This window comes from Ceratina calcarata, unplaced genomic scaffold (assembly GCF_001652005.2).
Source record: "Ceratina calcarata isolate Rehan_Ccalc_2016 unplaced genomic scaffold, ASM165200v1 scaffold49.2, whole genome shotgun sequence".
NCBI lineage: Eukaryota > Metazoa > Arthropoda > Insecta > Hymenoptera > Apidae > Ceratina > Ceratina calcarata.
This window is the reverse complement of record NW_017173325.1, coordinates 210,107-230,698: the sequence shown is the minus strand read 5'-3', so window position 1 is coordinate 230,698 and position 20,592 is coordinate 210,107. Positions and strand designations below refer to the sequence as shown.

Sequence of the window (20,592 nt, the reverse complement as noted above, 5' to 3'; positions counted from 1 at the left end):
TTTCAGGTGCGCGACGAATGGCACAGAGCAGCAGTTTTGCCGGTGGAAAAGATCAGTCCGCCCGACAATTCTGCCTGCGTCTACGGAGCGTCTTGATCTTCTCTGAGGACATTCACAGCAGGATTCCTCGATTTTCTACGATCGCCGAAGATTCGACACGTCTCATGGAACTATAGGGCCCTGTAAACGTGCGGACTGGATTCAGCTGAGAGATCGTTTACCCCTGACAACATCTTTTCGAGTTCTCCTGGGTAAAGCACGATCACGCCTTATGAGAAGATGAAAAATTGAGCGAGAACGTACGATCCACACATCTGCGAAAACTGATAAGGCCGGAGGCCGTATGTGCCGAACGATCATCTTCAGGACAAGTTCAATTTCCTTCGCCACTCTTTCGTCTCCTCCGCGAAACCTCATGAATTTTGCGATCGCGCTTTCTTGCGTTTGCTGATTCTCACGGTAACACCTTTGCTACCCGCTGCCATTCAGAACAGACACACGTATAATACAAGTCTACGCCAATTAATTTGCTGCTATTTCAACAGCTGGATACGTCCGTCCATATTTTCTAGCAACGGTAGAATCGTTCAACACTCCTTTCGTTATTTCCATTCTATTGATTGCTCCTACGACATATTTCTGCCAACGAGATTTAGTTGTGAATCTTTCGCGAAACTCGAAATGTACGGGAACACGAACGTTTTATTATAATTATAAATTGACATTTATATTCGCTTGTATATTACATAGAAATCTGAACTCGTTTTGAAGATCCATAGATGAATATTCGTAAACGTAAGAAAAAGCGTTCCTGAATGAATAACTTATAATGATGCGGACAATCGAGGCGGCCAAGAATGCTTGCTGAAGAGAGTTTATTTCGGGCGAGAGAATATCCGTAAAAGAGAACGTTATCCCGATACAATCCTGGCGGAGAACAACATTTTTTCGATACTTCTACCTTGGATTAATTATGTAAGATCGAAAGCGATCGATGCTAGGTAGCACGCGTTCAAATGTTAATCAGAGTTAGCGATTTATTAATTACAATACTAACACTCGAACGAGTTCTATTTTCTCATTTTTAACTGCATGAGTTATTCTCGAAATAGTGGAACAAATTAACGGAAGATAATTATTATAAGATAGATGAATTTCTCAATTAGGGGATTCCTCTACGATTAGATTTCTAGCAGATAATATCTCGTTATTCCTACTTTTATATTACGTAAAAGGTATTAAGATTGTGTCTTGCGATCATTTGAATGCTTGCTCCGAGACAGTGTCGAGTTAACAAGTGCGCTTAAGACCAAGGAATTAAACTAAAGGAAAAGAACAAAAAAAAAGAGAAAAAAACTAGGAAACTATTGAGAAATGAAATTTTTTTATTAATTTTGTTTTTAGATTTTCGAAACCGATACCATACATGCACAAGCCAGTATTCGCTTGCGTTCGATTGTTTCGAGCTGTTTAGAGTTTCTACATTTGCAAACGACAGGATTTTATCGTATACGCGCGTAGAGCTTACCGCCAAGACCATTAAGAATAAAGACTTTCGTCACCTATCGACTGTTTCCAACCTTCGACTGATTCCGACATCCTTGATACTGTTCTTATAGCGTTTATTATAACGAGGCTTCTATTGTATACGCATGCATGACGCAATTATTTCACGCCGCGGCTTGTTCATTTCTAAGCGAAACACCTTATTAGGACTGCGTATTTCCGGATATATTTGATAACATTCGAATCTCTAACTGTTAATCAACCTGCAATTACTTAAAAAGTGATGAGTAGAAAAAATTAAATGACATTTACTGTAGGAACTATTTTAAAAAAGCATCCAAACTGAAATGTCTAAGTTAAGACTCATTTTCATTCAATTGGTAAATAATTCGTTGCGTGTTTAAGAATGGATATTTGATTGTTATCAAATTTATGACGCAAGAAATCAGTGAAAATCCGGATAAAATTGGCAGGTCTATTTATTGCGCTCACCAACGTTGAACACTGCCAAGCCACTTTATACTGGATCTTTACGACACGGGAAACTTGTAATTGCCAAAATCCCTTTTCGATGTAGTAGTCGAGACGTAGCAATAAACTTTTTAGTCGATAAATCATTAAAAGTGAAAAAAAAAAAAAAAGAGAAAAATGAGGCCGAGGAACTCGAGGACGTGAACACGTAGGGAATACTTCTACATATCTAGAAAAGGGAACCGTTTTGGAACGTAACTTAAATTAGGCGATGAGCAAGTACTGAGAAATTTCATCCGGTTTGCCAATCGCTCTCGGACGTTGTCCTAAATGATCCTAATCGAATGCGTGTGCACGTGAACAGACGCGATGAGTCGTGTGCCAAATGCGAACGAGAGGAGAGCGGAGAGAACGGGAAACCGCGTTGTAAAATTGGCGAATAATATCGGATCAATTACTATATTGCGAACACTGTACATATTACGAGATATCGTGCTCGCGTCGCGTCAAACACCGACACCGATTTCTCTAGCGTTTAAACCCGGCGAGGAGGAGGATATAGTTCTTGCAAGCGTCTTTGTTTTTTCGTAAGGGACGTTTTTCCATTTCGACTTTGTAATACCACGAGGATAAGTATCAATGAGTAGATAGCGGCGAGGGACGCTCGGACGTAGAATTTACGGTAAAACGTGAACAAACGAAAACTGCGAACGATTCCGAGATCTAGCGTAGACTGTCCTAGCTTGTACGAACATTTCGACTTTTCTTACTTTTTTCCGGCGTGGGGAACGCGTGCGAGAAATTTTTAGGTACCTGTAATTAACGCTGTTAACGACTATACATATATATATTATATACATATATTATATTAAAACAAAGAAAAAAAAAAGAAACCAAGGCGCCTTCGACGACTCGCGAAACACCATTCAGCGAACTTTCGGTAGAAGATTATCACTTGGAAAGGATTAACAAGAATCCGGACGTTAAATCGGTACCCCGCGATGATCGACGGACATCGTCGCCAGGTTCCGGTTCAAACAGCGGACGACTGTTAATAATTTTTCACAGTGCGGAAGGTCTCGAACACGATCGTTAGCGGAAGCTTTTTTCCTCGAGGTAAACAACACGAAAGAAAATATGTATTGCTTGCGTTTTCCTTCGACGTTGGCAAGAATTAACAATTTCGCAGATCGACAGAATTTATTGTCTACGGTAAATGAGAGTAACATTAGCGAGACAGCGCAGGATCCTGTTGAATGAATTTTTAGCAGCAATAACACTGATAACCGCCACGTAGTGAACGATTAAGTAGTGTGAAAGACCAATAGAACGATATTTCACGATTTCTAATTCGTAAAGAGTAAGTCTAGCACGTTAAAATATCGATTGGATCGATCTCTACAGAAATAATTCACGTCTGAACGTTAACAAAAAGGGGTTCATGCTTGATTCGGTTCAGACAACAGACGCTTGCGTTCTTGAGTTTCATTTACTGGAGGAAACACAGTTTTCAGTTGTTTTAACTTTTGCACACAACGGACGGGATTTCTCAGACGATCGATTCAATAGCAGTATATTGCTCAATTCAGTACCATTGATACATACACGGAAACGGAAACAAGACTCACTCTTGTGTTTAACGATAGCGTTAAAACCACACGGCTCATAGAATTACTCACGTGTAGACAAAATGATACCGTTTCTAGTTTCGTATAGCCACAACGGTGTATTCTTTATACATATAAAGAAGTAACGGGAAAAAAGGGGAAAGGAAAATCGTTTCTCCCTCGGGAAAAAAATAGCGTACCGGGGATGGGTCTCGAAGCCGCATCAGATGTTATGAGATGCCGAAAACTGAAGGAGATATTTCGAATCGACTCGTGAGGAGGAAACTCTAGATAATCATTTTCAGAATGCATGAATTTCGAGTGCGAGTGGAGCAATGAATACGATTGATCGGGTGCAGAATTACCAAATGTCAAAAGACTTTCGAGCATCGTCAAGAAAATGAATTTAACAGGAATAATTTAAATTCTGTCATTTTTATGTGAAACTCTCTATTTTAAACGAACATGTCTGTTTCGTCGTCGTTCATGTTCTTGAGAGGCTCGAGGCTCTGGAAGCGAAATCATTTGAACGTGTTCATTTTTTATGAATCGTGTAGCGAAACGATCGAGCACGCATGCATAGATGAACCTTCTTTATCCGAATCGATCTAGCAAGAAAAACAGAGGCCAAATTTTGTTTTTGTAAAGGGCGAAAGTAAAAGTGTTTGAGCGATAAAATACGAGCGGTTGTACGTATGACTGTTCACGAGGAGGAGAGTACGGAAACCTTAGAGATAAATCTTAACGTACATAACATAAACAACACGCAACTGCCTAGAGAAACTTGGATTAATAATATTATAAACTTACTATATTATATACAATTACAACCGACATGTCCAAACGCACAAAAGGGCAAGTTTGGCAAGATTGAGACACGCGCATGTAAATAGGATATATCGACGTGTAATCCACATGTATATAGGAGGGGATCGTGGGAGTGTGACAGTTTTACGAAATTGAAACCCGAGATAAAAAGCGGGAATCGTTGTTGTCTGATCGTGGCTACAATTTTTCACTTTATTCCTTTACTATATATCACTTCTGACTATCCGTGAAAAAACGAAAAATTTCGTAGCCAATATATCGAAGGAATAAATGACCGAAGCTGTTGGATTTCGTATTTCTCACAAACAAAAATAATATATCTCATTTCCCAATTCAATTAATTTTTTTTTCAAATTGTTTGAAAAATTGATAAATTGCATTTAAATCGTTCAGAGTATATGCTTAGATATATTTAGAATTTAGATGATAAAATGAATACTCCCAACATTTAGTACTTTAATTTTTGAAATATCCCAAAATTGGGGAAATACAATTAGCGACACTTCGACCATTTGTTTCTTCTAATTATCATAATGTCGAACGCTCGAGACGAAGAGTGTAAAATTCAATAGTTAACAATCTTTTATTACAATCCTAAAAATATTTCTTCTGTTTTATTTATAATAAATTATTAGTGTCAATATTTTAGATCTGTTTCACCTATTAATAAAACATCTTGCTTTTATCAATATCCTTCAATTTAATTAATCTATTTCTATGTATTCTATAGTTAATTTTAAACAATTGGATGGAGACGAATTTTCTCGAGCTGTTCGTAAGCACTGCACGCGGAAACCTTTTTAGATGAATTTAAACTAATGAACGAGAATTTACGAGGTAAAAAGGCAGCTTATTTACGAAAAAAAAGAGAGTGTGAGATTGTAAAGAATACGCATGATAACAAGGGAGTGTGAGAGGATAAGCGAGCGAACGAGAGAGAGAGAGAGAGAGAGATAAAATGGAATGTATAGGCAATTAAAGAGTCTATGAGAATTAAGATGGTATAGAAAGTTTTAATAAATTAATTATTAACGCTATAAGCGAGAGACACTATTGATACCTACTACCTAAGAAACATATTACGTTTACAAGCATGTATAGACACAATTTACACGATCGTCATTAAAAACTTTACACACATACTCTGAACACTAAGATCCTATGCAATGATGAGAATACGCAGAGTCTTATACGTAAATAAATTACCTGTTCTCCATTCAGGATTCAGATTGATGTAGTCGCAAACGTGAAACAGACACACAAGACTTTAATGCTATAACCTACTTAAAAATGACATATTATTATATATTATATAAATAACACGAAGGATGAATGCGAATGCACAGGGAAAAAACGATTGAGAGGGTGTAACGGAAAAGTTGTTTTTTTTTTTTACTTTTATTACAATCCTAAAAATATTTCTTCTGTTTTATTTATAATAAATTATTAGTGTCAATATTTTAGATCTGTTTCACCTATTAATAAAACATCTTGCTTTTATCAATATCCTTCAATTTAATTAATCTATTTCTATGTATTCTATAGTTAATTTTAAACAATTGGATGGAGACGAATTTTCTCGAGCTGTTCGTAAGCACTGCACGCGGAAACCTTTTTAGATGAATTTAAACTAATGAACGAGAATTTACGAGGTAAAAAGGCAGCTTATTTACGAAAAAAAAGAGAGTGTGAGATTGTAAAGAATACGCATGATAACAAGGGAGTGTGAGAGGATAAGCGAGCGAACGAGAGAGAGAGAGAGAGAGAGATAAAATGGAATGTATAGGCAATTAAAGAGTCTATGAGAATTAAGATGGTATAGAAAGTTTTAATAAATTAATTATTAACGCTATAAGCGAGAGACACTATTGATACCTACTACCTAAGAAACATATTACGTTTACAAGCATGTATAGACACAATTTACACGATCGTCATTAAAAACTTTACACACATACTCTGAACACTAAGATCCTATGCAATGATGAGAATACGCAGAGTCTTATACGTAAATAAATTACCTGTTCTCCATTCAGGATTCAGATTGATGTAGTCGCAAACGTGAAACAGACACACAAGACTTTAATGCTATAACCTACTTAAAAATGACATATTATTATATATTATATAAATAACACGAAGGATGAATGCGAATGCACAGGGAAAAAACGATTGAGAGGGTGTAACGGAAAAGTTGTTTTTTTTTTTTTTCAAAAAAGAACTGCTAGGCCCACTTTTTGAGATTCAAACGATCTTAGAGATGCCCAGCAACGGCTCGTCGTTTGCCGGTAATTTTTATTGAACGGTGGACCCTAGGTCGTGTATAAAACTGTTACAATTTTAGGGACTTCGGTTTGTTTGATGTCGAATGACTCGCGGGAAACGTTGAATCGATCGTCGCGAACTCGTGAACACTAAAATCGAACGATGTTTATTAGAAATCGGAGGCCACCACGTCCCTCGATCCCCGTATATTTGTTTGATCGGCTTCATCTTGATGAAAAGCACACGTTTCAATTCAACAAGAGTGATTCATCAATACACGACGCTTGACGGTTCCTTTCTTAGAACGTGACTCGGCCGTCGAAAGTCCCGCGCTTTGAAGATAGACGACGCCAAAGCTCGAAACGAAGCTTTGAACTCGGTAAACAAATAGGCGTCCATCTAACTGCGAAAATATTTTTATTCCACGCAAGCTCCGGTTTTATTAACTTCAAACATCTCTCATCCCTTGCCGATGTTCTCGCGGTGGATCGATATTAAGGATGTATTGACTATACAGTCAATCCCAAAAGTTTATGCACTTTAGAAACGCATTTTTTAAAAAGAAATCAGACGTCTGAAGAACAATGCNCTTTTCGCCAGCGTCAACAATTAATTGAATATTTCCTTCTATACTTTTTAGCACGTAGCTATTTATTATTAGCATTGTTCTTCCGACGTCTGATTTCTTTTTAATTATAGGAAATGCGTTTTTCTAATGTACATAAACTTTTGGGATTGACTGTATAGCCAATACATCCTTAAATGACAGCTGCTTTTAGAGGGAAGGATTCGACAAAAGGAGGTTTCAAAATGGTCTCAAGATTCGACAAACATATTCGATTTTGAGTGGCTCGCATGACAAAAATTCACGTGGGATACTACGTAGATTTAATAAATTGAACGAGGACAAAGGCGATAGCGATGACAACGACGATGATTTTATCTATGTTAATCTATAGAGAACATTGCTGGAACAATGATTTGTACACCTTCTATGAAGGACTGTAGAGTACGTTATGTTACCTAATACTCGTAAGCACGCATTATCTAATAAACATTATTTACAAAACTAATTTACATAGGCCGTAACAAATTTCATCATTTCTTACCCTGCAGACGTACAAAGACGACAGCAGTTTTACCCTTGCAGATAACGTTTAATTCTCATTGCCCGTTAACGATTCCATTAAATACATTTTTCCAGCGTGACCATAGTACAATTTTCTTGCTAAGGGAACAAAAAGTAAAAAGAGAGCTTTCACGAGCCAATGAACTGATCAACAATTTCTTGTCGAAGGAAGTCATCCGTCGCCAATGAGCGGACCAAAGAAAAGTATTAGAATCGATATAGGAAAATCGATGAATAAAACATCTACTTATTGTTTTTGCTACAAAACTTTCGATACGCCAACAAGAATATACGATAATTAATTAATAGTCAACATTCGATAAATAGAATTCGTATACAAATATAGAACATCGACGTCGAATTAGCAATGAGAACTGTACGAGAGAAATAAGAACCGAGTTAATTCGATGGGACAAATATAAAGGAAGAACAGAACACAAAGAGAGTAAAGAACACAAAGAAACAAAGTAAACAGCTGAGACTGTATTCCAGCTATTAACGAATCGTTCGAAACAAAAGATGAGAGGTAAAATATTTCATAGAGGATTCCCGAAAACGAAGCAAAGAAAGGGACGCAAAACTGCATTCGATAGACACACTGGCACTCGTCAGATCGACGATAGACGACGTCTCATTCGCGTCGAGGATTTTAGACAAAGAGGGACCGAGAGAAGAGGATCCGTATAAGAGAGCGTGCGATATAATACATCGATCTGCGTCCGCGCAAGCGTGTTGCCGGCGTCTAGGCCGAGCACATTTTCCCCTTGCCACCCTGTATAGGCCATGACCGGGATACGATACCAACAGGTGATGCTGGAGGAGTAGAGACACTCCCTCAAGCGGCATCGTTGATCGTGCCCCCGAGTCCTGATCCTGACGGTGATTTAGTAGCGTCTTCGACCGGTTTTCTTTATCGGTGAACTGTCATCGGCCGATTGAGATGAACGAAGACGAGACTGAGAAGTGAACGTCGAAGCGATGAGAGAAAATCGAACGATCAGCAACGCATTTATTTGATCACTCAGTGAACACGGCTTGGTTTTTCCCAATTCTTCCCCCAGCGGTGTTTTGCGACCCGTTCCCTGTCCCGTACCCACGCGTTCAGCAACGATGTGACACCGAGATACCGAAAATCCCGCCAGGAAGATTAACCTAATTATACCCTTCCGCTCGGTTACGCAGAGTTGTGATCGCGCGTTTCGTACTCGTGGCTTCTACGACGAAGTTCGGGAGTTGTGAGCGACGCGTGTCCCGTAAGGTGGTTCGAAGAAGGGTGGGAATCGGTGATGGAGAAGGAGAAGAGTTACGATCCGACGATGATCCAGTACGGATTTAGTGGTTCCTTTCCGCGATGAAACGAAGGATCGGGTGAGGAGAGACAGAAGTCGACCAGGCGATAAAACTTAATCCAATTGGATTCGGTTCGGCGGAATAAAAGCGACGGATTAAACAACGGGTTCGTTTAATGATTATTCGAAGGCCGATCGGTATTCTCTTGAGAAACAACAGGAAGATAATTGGAGAACATGAATGAAAAATGTAACGAGAGAAGGCAAGGACTGACTGGAATTACTGCAATTAACGAAACAGTGAAGTTGGTATTTTTTCTTGATTCTACGGGAAATCGAACACTTGAAGAAACTCCAAGATCGTACGAATCTCGTCGATGAAAGAAAACAACAGGATATTGAATAAAAATAGGTATTTCTCAATACTTTTATAAAGTTATAGTATTGTTCTTCGAACTTGACAGTAATAAGATTCCAACGCTATCACGTTCTTATAAACAAGAAATGCAAATTGCTATTAAATATTAATGCCCTTTCGCTCGGATTAAAATTCCGAAAACAAGTAAACAAAAATTCAATATGTTAATGCGCGACGGAGCTCGTATAATGAATATGTTAACGCATAGTTCGTACATGCAGTGGGAAGCGAAAAATAATGCAGATTTAGTCGATGCAAATAAATAGAATCTGGAAACTCGAAATGGACATGCAAAATTGGAGCGATCGATCGTTACTAGTAAATGACTCTGACTTTCGTGATTGCGTTATAATATAACGAAATTCTCGCGCAATTTAATATGCAATAAGCCTTCGAACAGAATTAAATCGGCTTACGAAATCTATTACGAAACTTTACCAATTGCAATTTCCGCAACAAGAGAGTGATTAACTAATTACAAGAAAATTTGGTCAGCAACAGAATTCCAATTAAATAAAATTAAAACTTGCTAGACATTTCTAAAATTACAGTTAAAATTGGAAACGAAATTACGAGTAAGGTATCATAGGAAAACATCGAGACAAAAAGTCCGAGTGAATTATCGGATTAACACCTAGCATTTCGAACGTGACTAAACACGGCATGACATCTGAGCAAGCCTTTGAAGAAGGATACGGCTCGGGTCTTTGAAAACTGCACTCTGGAACGTAATTAAAATCATTTAACAAACTACGAAAGAGAGCGACGCGGGATCATTAAAATCAAACAATAAAGACGTTTCGAAATGGTCCAAGGAAATAGGAACGCGAGCAAAATATTCGAGAATTGGTCAAAAATTCAACCTGACCGGTCGTCCCAGTTATAAAATTATCCTGTAACACGTAAGGACGAATCGATCTCTATGAAATTCCAAAAACGCCTACTAAAAGAGGTAACGAGATAAAGAATGATTACACTGATTAAGAATGATGAAACGAAGTTTCCACTGAGAGCTCATTAGACTCGACACGACCGGATTGATTCTGGACTAGAAAGGCTCGATGAAAATTCGTTGAAATGACAAACGCGAATCAAAAGACGTCTGATTATACTATATTCGTCTCGCCTCGTCGTCGCGGCTTCTCGGCCAGAGTAATTCGCGTATATACGTACACCACGTGCTGGAAATAAAAATAAAACGTAGCCCCATCGAGTGAACGGCCACACCAACCATAATCCTTTTGCCACGAACCCGAAATAGTTGCCTGTTTCTACGTTTTTCTATGGTCCGTACGTAATATCTGTGATCACGATAGTGAGCATAATCACGCGAACGGAGTGTCGCGTCGTTCACGTTTTCGCGAAAATTTATGACCGACAGACTGTCTCGTCTCGTAGTGAAATTCGAAGCATACACTCGAAATAGAAAAATGTTGATAAAGTCCCGCATTGGTGTTCATCGTTTATGAAGATGCTACAATAACGAATTCAGACTGGCGGCAAGGTAAGTAGAAACAACTACATTTCCTAACTTTTAGACACGCCTTTGTTAATCAGAAACTAACTGACAGAACAGAATTAATTAATTTTAGTGGAGTATCATTTGAAATAGTTTTACAGTCACATGAAGCATAAAGTATTTGTCCTTTGAGCAATTATGCTGATACCGTATGCACACAATTAGAAGAGACTACAATCTACATATGCAAATCCTTGCTAACAGCACAGAGACTTATCTTTATTATTATTATATCGTACTCTGGCTTTGTTAGCGCACGTGAATTTTTCCTGTGTGTGCACAGTTAACGGAAAACACATATGCGCGTCTCTATAAAAATAGGAGTCGTAAAAGCGATCCTACATTCTGCATATTAAAACACGCCTCAGAAGGCGAACTTAAAAGCCGAATCCCCTTTACGCAACGTTCCCCAGCTTGTTCAGATACCATGAATAATCAGGTAAATGGACGGAAGATCTTTTCGTAATAAAATGTCCAAAAACTAACACATACAACGCAGATAAAAAAAGAAGTTTCCTATAGCGAACTTTTTCCCAATGCATTATTCAAACTAGACATACTGCACTCGGTAACTGTGGTCGGATTGTACAAAGGTGAACACGGGGGAAGGTCGTGGTTATGCAAATGAAAATGCCTCGGTCTGTCCGTTACAGCAACCAATTCTCTGCAGCTAGCCGGCTATCCATTATTTATTTTAGCTACATTTTACACGTTCAGATAAAAGATCTCCGCGAATGCGTCTTCCCTCATGTGTGTAGATTGCTATGGAATAGAATTTTCAACTCTACAATGAAACGTAATGACCAGACTGCGGATTTTATGCATTTATAAGATAACTGAATGTGCGGAAAATTTGAAAACCGTGTATAACATATAAAACTATATGAATTGTCAATAGCTGAATTCATGTAACAATATTTAAATGATAAAAGATTCGCGATACATTTTTTAAACTGATATCGTAAATATTTTATTTTCCCGTTGTTGGACTTCATTTTCACAAATTTATGTAACGTGTTTTCGAGCTTCCCGACTGGATGTTTCCATCGATTCTTTTGAACGCGACGGTGAAATTAAATTGGAGACTGGTATTCGTACAGACTTACTGAAAGCACAATCGCTATCTACGTATGTCTAAAGAATAGAACCGCGCATCTCTGCGGTACATCGGATATGTTCTCGTCAGGCAGAGGTAACAATAGTTTTCAAAGAGATTTAAGACTCTGAAATGTGTCGAGCCTTAATCACTTTAATTTTAACGAATCTTTTCATGCATCGAAGGCTCTCGGTGTATGCACAATGGGGCTGTCGTTCGGCCTACAATAAAAGCTCTGTGTGAACATTGTATTCAAACGGAGTATAAGAGAGCAGTAAAAAAGTTTTTTGATGGAGCATGCTATCGGATACAAATAAAATAAAACCAGTGAAATCGAAACGTCACACAAGGCTTATATTTTCAGAAACTACTACATGTTCCCTTATTCAACAAGTCTATTAAACGAGACTTCAACAGAATAGTTCACACTGCAATCTCCACAGTGAGATCATAAAAAAAGGAAACATTAATTTACGTCAAGAAATTTTATTTGCACTGAGGTCACGTTCCTGAAACGTCGAGAATGGTAAGACCCGAGCCAACCGATTTTACTGATATTGCCGGGTGAAAACTCTTGAGGCGATATTGAAATTGCGATCGGGCTCAGACTTCGAATTCTGCTTAAGTCCGTAAAACTAGCAAGTTTCTAGTTTCGCGCAGAAATTGCGGAAGAGAGCGTGAAGGAGGATTTGGATCGATAGAAAGCAGGAAGACGAAAGATGAGGGAAAGATAGGAAACAAGAGGGAACAATGGGTATGCTCGCGAGCCTAACGTGCGTACACGTCGAAAACTGACAGATAATTTTACACAAACACACGCCCGTGCTCTGTTTACCTACCCCTGCGTAAAAGTGAATCAGCATGAGACGGTGGTAAAAGCCAAAGCAAGTACTATACACCCTATACACGTATCACGAAGTTGAATTAAAGCCAGGCAAGGATTTTCGCCTTCTGTTAAATGAAATGGGGCACTGAGCAAGCTAGTATTACTCTATTTTCGAACGAACAGGTTACAAACGTAACTTATTCAACATTTCCTAATGGCAACACGACTATTAAATGACATAAACATATTAAGTTGACCAAAAACAGAGTGAATTCGCAATAAACATTAATCATTTTCGGTTTTAATTCATTCGTGCAATCTTTTAACTGTTTTTATCTCGTTTTATAGTGTGTTAGAAACGCCGTGATGCACGCGATCTCTGTTAATAATGGAAAATTTATTTAACTTCAGGCGTGCAAAATGCCCCAAGGAAGCATTCATTGGCAAGGGACGCAGAGAAGAGCCTGCGCTCCAGGAGCACACTGGAATGTCCAGGTATATTACGAACTTCCAAGCTAAGCATACAAAATTAATGCCCCGCTAACACGGTATCACTACTCCGCCCGATCCCACTATCACGGAAACATATACTCGCGAACATAACACTCATATCTCGGCTTGCGTATCTTTACTCCTATATGGAATCTGTACCTTCGTTTCTAAAAGCTTTATTAAACAGTATATTATTATTATATAAAGTAACCGAAAATGAACTTGTTTACACGAAGTAACTTACATTAAATTCTCGATCTTTTTATTCTATAGTATGTTTCTTCTTTCTTTAGAAGTAGTTCGATAGTCTAGGTATTGTAAAATATTAGAAATAGCATGATTTAGATACAAAATTTATTTAGGCTCAGTATCGAATTCTAAGCTTAATATATTCTCCAATATTCTTCTGTTTAATATTTATAAAGAAAAATCTATATTCTCAAGAAGTAAAATACGTATGTAGTCTTTTAAAGGGTATTTTATATTAATAATTACATCGTCAAAAATGAATAACAGTTGAATTGGTATTAAAAAACCGATTTAAAAATGCTATCTCTTATCAAGAGAAATTGTACCGAGCGAAAATGAGAAATGAATTGGTTTGATACAAACGAAGGTAAAGCATTTACCAAAGCGGCCATCAAACGACTGGACACCGTCCAGGTTATTGACTATTAAAGAAAGCAATTAAATCGAATAGGTGGTGAGAGGCAAGATGACAACGCAGTGCTTGTGGTATGCCTGCAAAGCTCTCGGAATTGGTCTGCTACTAATGCTTTTAGGAGCTTGCATGGCGACCATAGGTGAGTAGAAGTGTCTAGAGACTAATAAATGGTTTTCCATTAACATTATTACTGCTACAAATTACCTAAGAACTGTCTAACGGTGGACCATTTAAAGCCGAATACTTTTTCCAACAAAAATTCACAACTAACAAAGAATTGAGAATGCAATCATAAAAGACATTTTTCTCGTCTCTTGTGGACACACGTTATTGATTAAAAATTCCATTTTTGCACTCTTTTTAATTTTCTAATAATTATAACACTTGCACCGCATAACACGTATAATTTTAATGCTCGCAGGTTCGTAAATATTGATCTGCATGCATCCACTACCGATTTTTCTAAATATTAACTAACAGCATTGCACAATTATTAATAATAATTATTCCATTAACTGAATGCAATCTAATAAAATTTAGCATATTACGAAAAATAATTAATCTGCGAAATTCTATATTGTACTTCCTTTTCTCAGTTTGTAATATTTACTGGCAAAATTTAAATATGCATGTCGTACAGGATACTTCGCGGACCAGCTGTCCGTAGCGCAAGAGGTCAGAGGTAATTTAACAATAGATGTGAAGAACGAATCGCGTGGATTTCATCTGAACAATCTTAGTTACGCTGGCCCAATCGTGATGGGCGTAGGAGGTAATTAATCATTCCTTAATATCCTCACATGTTCGTCATTTTACACAGTTCAGTTGTAGAACTATGTATTTCACATACATCATTATCTACACTAATCTACATCAATCACTGTGTGTCATACCCTAGTTTCGTATTACTACAAGCCAAACGCTTGAAACGAGCGAAGTACTTACGACTTCCGACACAAAATTTCAAGCTACGAACGAAACAAATTATACAAACTCATTTATACATTTTTAAACGATGCTTCAGCAGTTTCAGCTGCGTTATAATGCGAAAAAGTAATTGAATGAACGTGGAACGTAAAGTATCGGAGAAAGACTAACTTCGTAGAAAGTTTCATTCATGTAATAATGAAGGAACGTAGTTCATTAATGTTAAAACACACTTAGGATTTTTATTTTTAGAGAAATAAGGGGGAAAAAAAGTTTGCCCCCAGAGAGATTTGAACTCTCGACCCCTGGTTTACAAGACCAGTGCTCTAACCCCTGAGCTATGGAGGCTCAGGCTATTACCTACTGCTTGAAAATCGTATATCCCACCGGACATTAATTCTTACGTACTTTAAAAATATTTTCTATTTACAACATGAAAATTTCTTAATATGCTAATTATTATTCATTAAAAAAGACTACTGAAGCAGTTCAATGCAATTAATGAACTATTGGTCGAGTTGATCAATTTTTCAAATAGATTATCTTTTACGATAAGATTAACAATGTGTACTGCGTACAATGAATTTATAAAATGATTTGCATTCAATATTACGGATGAACAAATATTTTTATTTGATAAACGTAGAATCGTATGATGAGGGACAGCGGAGATAAAACTATCACACAGACTCATTGATCTGTGAATAATACATTAAAACTTCACAGGCTTTATCGTGGTAGCAGCTTGTGTAATGACGTTTGAGGCCCGCGATAACGCTGCAAAAGTGGTACCCGCACGTTTTCGTTTCACTCAAGCGTCGACAATAAAAAATACGAGGAATCAACGGAATCGTAGGTCCACGTCTAGCCAGACGACCAAGTGGGATCACCAGCTTGGTGTGTTTAGAATGAACAAAAGCCCGAGCCCAAGTGTACACGAAGTGTCCAGGAAGCAACTGACAACAAAATTTATGCAGTTCTCTAAAGAACTGAACGAGAAACAGGCCGGGCACTCGATTAAGAAGAGTCCCAGCGCGCCTACGTTAATCGATAAGAAATCACCTCGTAAAAGAACGTCGAAGTACGCTGGCTGCGCGTTATTAAATCCAGATTTGTTGCAGAGACACGCTCTCTCCGTTGATAATCCGAGCTACAGCCCCCAGGTACAATAAAGTAGGAACACATCACGTTTCACGACGAATTATTATTGCAATTAACATTTAAATAGGTCAGCAGGGAAAGTTTGGATCAGCAGAAGATGGGAGGTAGCCAAGGATCGATGGCGATGGATCTGCACATTCCTGATAAAGGTCCAGTCACATTGAAAGTTAAGGACAGGTCAGACACGGCGAGACGCCATCAATTACTTCGACAGACGAAAGTAGAATATGTCGAAGAGGTCGACGAAGCAGCCAAATCGCTGATGACTCGCGGTTATTCGCCTAAATTAACAGGTAACTTGGCACTGATGGATAAATGGATAAAGAGTCGATTGTAAGCTGCTCTCTGTATCATTGCGCAGGTGCCTACAGTAAATACCCAGATGATTTTGTACCGAGGAAAAGAAATTCGATAGATATAAGACTGCTCGAAGAGCTGGCCGCGACGAAGGATCTCACAAAAATATCTCCAAGGGATTTCCGGAAGATCTCCTCTCAGAGCTTTCACAGGATGTCGTTTGACAAAACTGGAAGCGAACGTAAAGTAGACAAGTCAATGGGTCATCGCAAAGCCAGCCTCGAGTTTAAAAAGAGTCCGGATTTTCGTAGGATTGACTACAGGTAAGTCGGATTATAATGAACTCCATTGACGTATTCTGCGCCGTGGGAAGGGAACGGAGGAGGACTTTGAAATAAATCTATTCTAGGAAATTGTCAGCGGAGAGATTCAGTATCGATTGCACCAAATACCTATCCGACGAGGTGGGAATCAGATCAAGGGCGAGCAGCGGCGAGAATCTTAGGAGGCAACGGCAGCCGAAACTGCATCATTCCAGATCGGATGACAATAAGAGAGCGTCTTTTGAGAAACAGCAGAAGGATGCTCAATTAAGCAGATACTCGTTGAACACGCAAGCGGTTATCGAGAGCGGTGGCTGCGAGGCGGAGTTCAAGTATTTCACGGTAACGTCTCTTGACACGGAAGAAAGTCGGGCGGACAATTCCGACGAGAGTCATGGAATCGATGTCGACGAGCCGATCGCTGCTAACGTATCGTCCGAAGGACCAACGGAAGCTGATGCCTTGTTAGAAGAACCGGAATTGGAGAACGTACCAGAGGTCGAGATAGAAAATTTGAGGGACGATCTGCAGGAAACTGAAGCCATGATAAAAACAGAGAAGTCTCAAAAGGAACAAGGAGAAAATGCGAATGACTTTTGCAGCGAGGATTTGCAAGATTTTGTAAGATGTGAGGAAACTACTGTGTACATAGAAGACGACGAGGTTTGAAGAGGGATTGTACGAAAATGTAAAATACAGGTTCACAGGGATATTCAAGAAACTGATTAACTTGTGCATTCAAATTGACGTAACTGTTTGTTATTTAATAACGTATTCTTTAGAATACCAAAAGCGTGTACTATTTGTAGTTATTATATATGAAGCACAATTTAAAAGAAGAATGATTATTACTGTTCAGTCCTTTAAGGGGCGGAAACTTTCGCTGAACTTGCTTTCGATATTTTTTACGTAACTAAAACATTTCTATTTTGTATAAGTTGTAGATAGCGTTGAATGTAAAATGTAGATATGTAAACGTCAGTGAAACGTGAAACATGCTCAATGATCTCAAACTGTAGCATAAGTGAAGCTAGAATGGCTTTCCACGGATTCCATTTCGTTGCAAGACAATCATTTCCAAAGAATATTATTTTATTTATAGATAAAAAATGAGAGAAATGCATCTAATCGACGAATAAAAAAAATACCATGACTCACAAATTCATTTACATAGGTTCGTCGTTTATTTATACAGTTTGACTTACGTCTGAAATTGTAAAAAGATGACAGCTAAATGTATATCTGCACGATTACCGAAGAATATGCCATCGTCCAGAGATAAAGAAAAATGTGTATGAACCTGTGAGTCATTGTATATGTATATCTCCTCACACGATCCATTAGTAATGTACAAACTCAATATTTATAGCAATGATACGTAGAAATTGTACTTGAATCATAAAACAACATATTTCTGCCAAGAATAATCATAACAACCTCTGACGCGTTATATGAGAGATGAAAATGTTCGTAAAAAAAGTGATTACGAATTAAGAAACGGATGTATTGGATATTTCGCGCTATTTCAGTTTTGGCAAGGTGTCAAACACCTTCCATTCGTTAAAAGTCTTTAATGCTTCTGCAAAATTTGCAATATATAATAATTGTTGGAATATACAAGTACAACAAAATACTTCTAAAAGTATCCTCCAATTTTTAATTTTCATATAATACTTCGTCATCTCTACCGGATTTCTAGATTAATGTATAAAAACGTATAGCAACATTTCGATCATCGTTCTTTCACGTGTTAAAAAAACATATTAAAAAGTTTCTGAGAAAGTCGATGTAATTTATACGACACGGTTTTGTTATATCGAACTCGCTTTAAACATGTACGTATGATCTAAGACACTATATTTGTAAAACGCTAAAGCGTCTCTAATAATACATTGACGAGATTCGAGGGAGGAATTTATTGTTGTATTGTTAAATCGCGTGTTCGAGATGAATTGCCATCTGTTTCATTGTATCAACGTCCTATATCGAAATCAATTCTTGTAAAATATTTTTCATGGATAGTATAACGAGAACGAAGACATTCAATGAATCTTGCAGTTGATAGGAACGATTGAGGATAAAAAAGAAGTATGACAAAAGTGACAATCGATCAACAGCGCGTGGTGCACGCGTTGTTTTTTAAAAACGAGGGCTTAGCCAAATGAATGTAAACAGCTATTTTTATATTTCTCTTACGATGATACGCCGACGTTAACGAAACGCAATTGAAGACGTCGCGTTGACGCACGATGGAAAACAACGTTCTCTAGTTAATTTATTTTTAATTCGGAACACAAACACATACAGAACCGATGTAGGAACATCTTTAGTACGCGGAGAAACTGCTTCGTTTGTTTTTCTTCAACATTTCGTACCGAAAATTGGCAACAGAACTGCGGAAAAGGCATTGTCTACTCAAGCGGGGCGATATAAGTCGCGTTTGTTAACAGAAAATGTTATTCGAATTCGAATGGACCAATGTTTAAAAGAAGTGTGTAAGAATGATAAATCTTTGAAAAAAGTAAACTCAAATCTAATGCATTGAGTTCTACATATCGTGAAACTCTTTCGTTAAAGAATATTTTGCGTAAATAATTATTTAATTTTAGAAACTACAATGTCTTAAAATTTGGTAATTGGAAACCAATTAGAAAAACTTCTCTCGGGTGAACTGTCGAAACAATGAATTAAAAGTAACTTGATAGAGATTTCCATCATTGATTTAAATATAACACAAAAGATTCAAGTGTTTATAATACACAAAAATGATAATGTACCTCCCGTTATTGAAGATGAAGAACCTACTGGTATTACTTTGTTATTTATACCAATACAATGTAAATACGTGACATGATAATTAAATATCAACAAGATGAACATAATCAAGCTGTGATGAAATTGTAATAAGGTCTAACAAAAGTAGAAATGATTGCTTGTTACAATCGTTGTAGTGTTACAATTCAAGTACAATATTTATAAATGTTCAATTAAATTAAAACCAGAAGTATGTTAACACGATTAATAGAAAGATACTCATGAAACACACGATCAATATTTATTTTAAATGTTGATAAAACGTATGTTGGAAAGTTAATTTTGAAAAGATGAATTTATAAGATTGTTAATTTAAACATTTATAGAAAACCTCATAAATTAAATCGAATCTTTGCATAAATGAAATTAATTAAAAGCAATAAATGCGCAATACAAATATGATACATTTCGAGAACGTAGTTTTTATAAATTTCGCAATTATTTCAAGTCAATGTCTTAGGAATAAGTAAATGCGTCAAGAAGACATGGATTAAATAGTGAGAAGCACACTCGTGGAGATCATTATTCAAGTGCATTCAAGAGTATCTTTTTTGCAGTACTAGCGGTTTTCTTTATCTGACATAAGCGATTTCAACGGCAAGCCACTTATGTATTTAACAAGTGTGTTGAAATAAATGAATATATCACTGTAAAATTCTGGGCCCAGTGTAATCTTTGCATGGTGTTTGTTATAAAATCTCAATAAAACAATCCCGAACAAATCATTCGAACATAAATTACGTCAGAAGAGAGAATAAACAAGATCATATGTCGCGGAGTATATTGTACTTGAAGGAACAACTAAATACAGGATTAATCGCTGATAAGCATTATGAATGTTTGTCGATAGAGCAGAGGAAAGTTGCAAACTTATGCAATGGAATACCGAACGCCAGGTGGCGGGAAGCATTCGTATGGGGGTACCGATACAGGTAAGTACAGGTGAGAGACGGCGGGAAC

General features: G+C 37.5%; 3 protein-coding genes and 1 non-coding gene across 11 annotated transcripts in view; 2 read left to right on the top strand and 2 right to left on the bottom strand.

The window, feature by feature from the left end:
- Positions 1-5,249, top strand: part of LOC108627995 (dipeptidase 1) — a 111,743-nt gene extending 106,494 nt beyond the window's left edge. For all 6 annotated transcript variants that reach the window (XM_026816130.1, XM_026816131.1, XM_026816132.1 and 3 more), the window contains one exon: positions 7-5,249. In XM_026816130.1, coding sequence (XP_026671931.1) covers positions 7-96 — 90 coding nt within the window. In that variant the 3' untranslated portion in view covers positions 97-5,249. The remainder of the gene's footprint in view (positions 1-6) is intronic.
- The window catches only part of dpr1 (defective proboscis extension response 1), a 524,556-nt gene that overhangs the window by 502,972 nt on the left and 992 nt on the right, over positions 1-20,592 (bottom strand). The gene's annotated exons all lie outside the window — the stretch shown is intronic.
- On the top strand, positions 8,600-17,974 carry LOC108627998 (uncharacterized). 2 transcript variants are annotated; one of them, XM_018029639.2, is made up of 8 exons: positions 8,600-11,017; positions 13,366-13,449; positions 14,147-14,249; positions 14,751-14,882; positions 15,764-16,200; positions 16,266-16,491; positions 16,560-16,818; positions 16,905-17,974. In XM_018029639.2, exons 2-8 carry the CDS (start codon positions 13,375-13,377, stop codon positions 17,485-17,487), a joined length of 1,815 nt encoding a protein of 604 aa, XP_017885128.1. In that variant the 5' UTR covers positions 8,600-11,017; positions 13,366-13,374; the 3' UTR covers positions 17,488-17,974. The 2 variants fall into 2 exon arrangements, with proteins under 2 accessions (XP_017885128.1, XP_026671934.1); XM_026816133.1 differs by having other exon boundaries at positions 8,600-9,507; positions 16,905-17,487.
- Positions 15,313-15,385, bottom strand: TRNAT-UGU (transfer RNA threonine (anticodon UGU)). The gene has a single exon. It is a non-coding gene; the product is annotated as a tRNA-Thr (tRNA).

Bases quoted from the DNA above. Each gene is read 5' to 3' on its own strand.
- LOC108627998 (XM_018029639.2), top strand. From the start codon at position 13,375: ATGCCCCAAGGAAGCATTCATTGGCAAGGGACGCAGAGAAGAGCCTGC. The intron at 16,201-16,265 runs GTACAATAAAGT...ACATTTAAATAG, and splicing joins ATCCGAGCTACAGCCCCCAG to GTCAGCAGGGAAAGTTTGGA. The intron at 16,819-16,904 runs GTAAGTCGGATT...AATCTATTCTAG, and splicing joins TTTCGTAGGATTGACTACAG to GAAATTGTCAGCGGAGAGAT.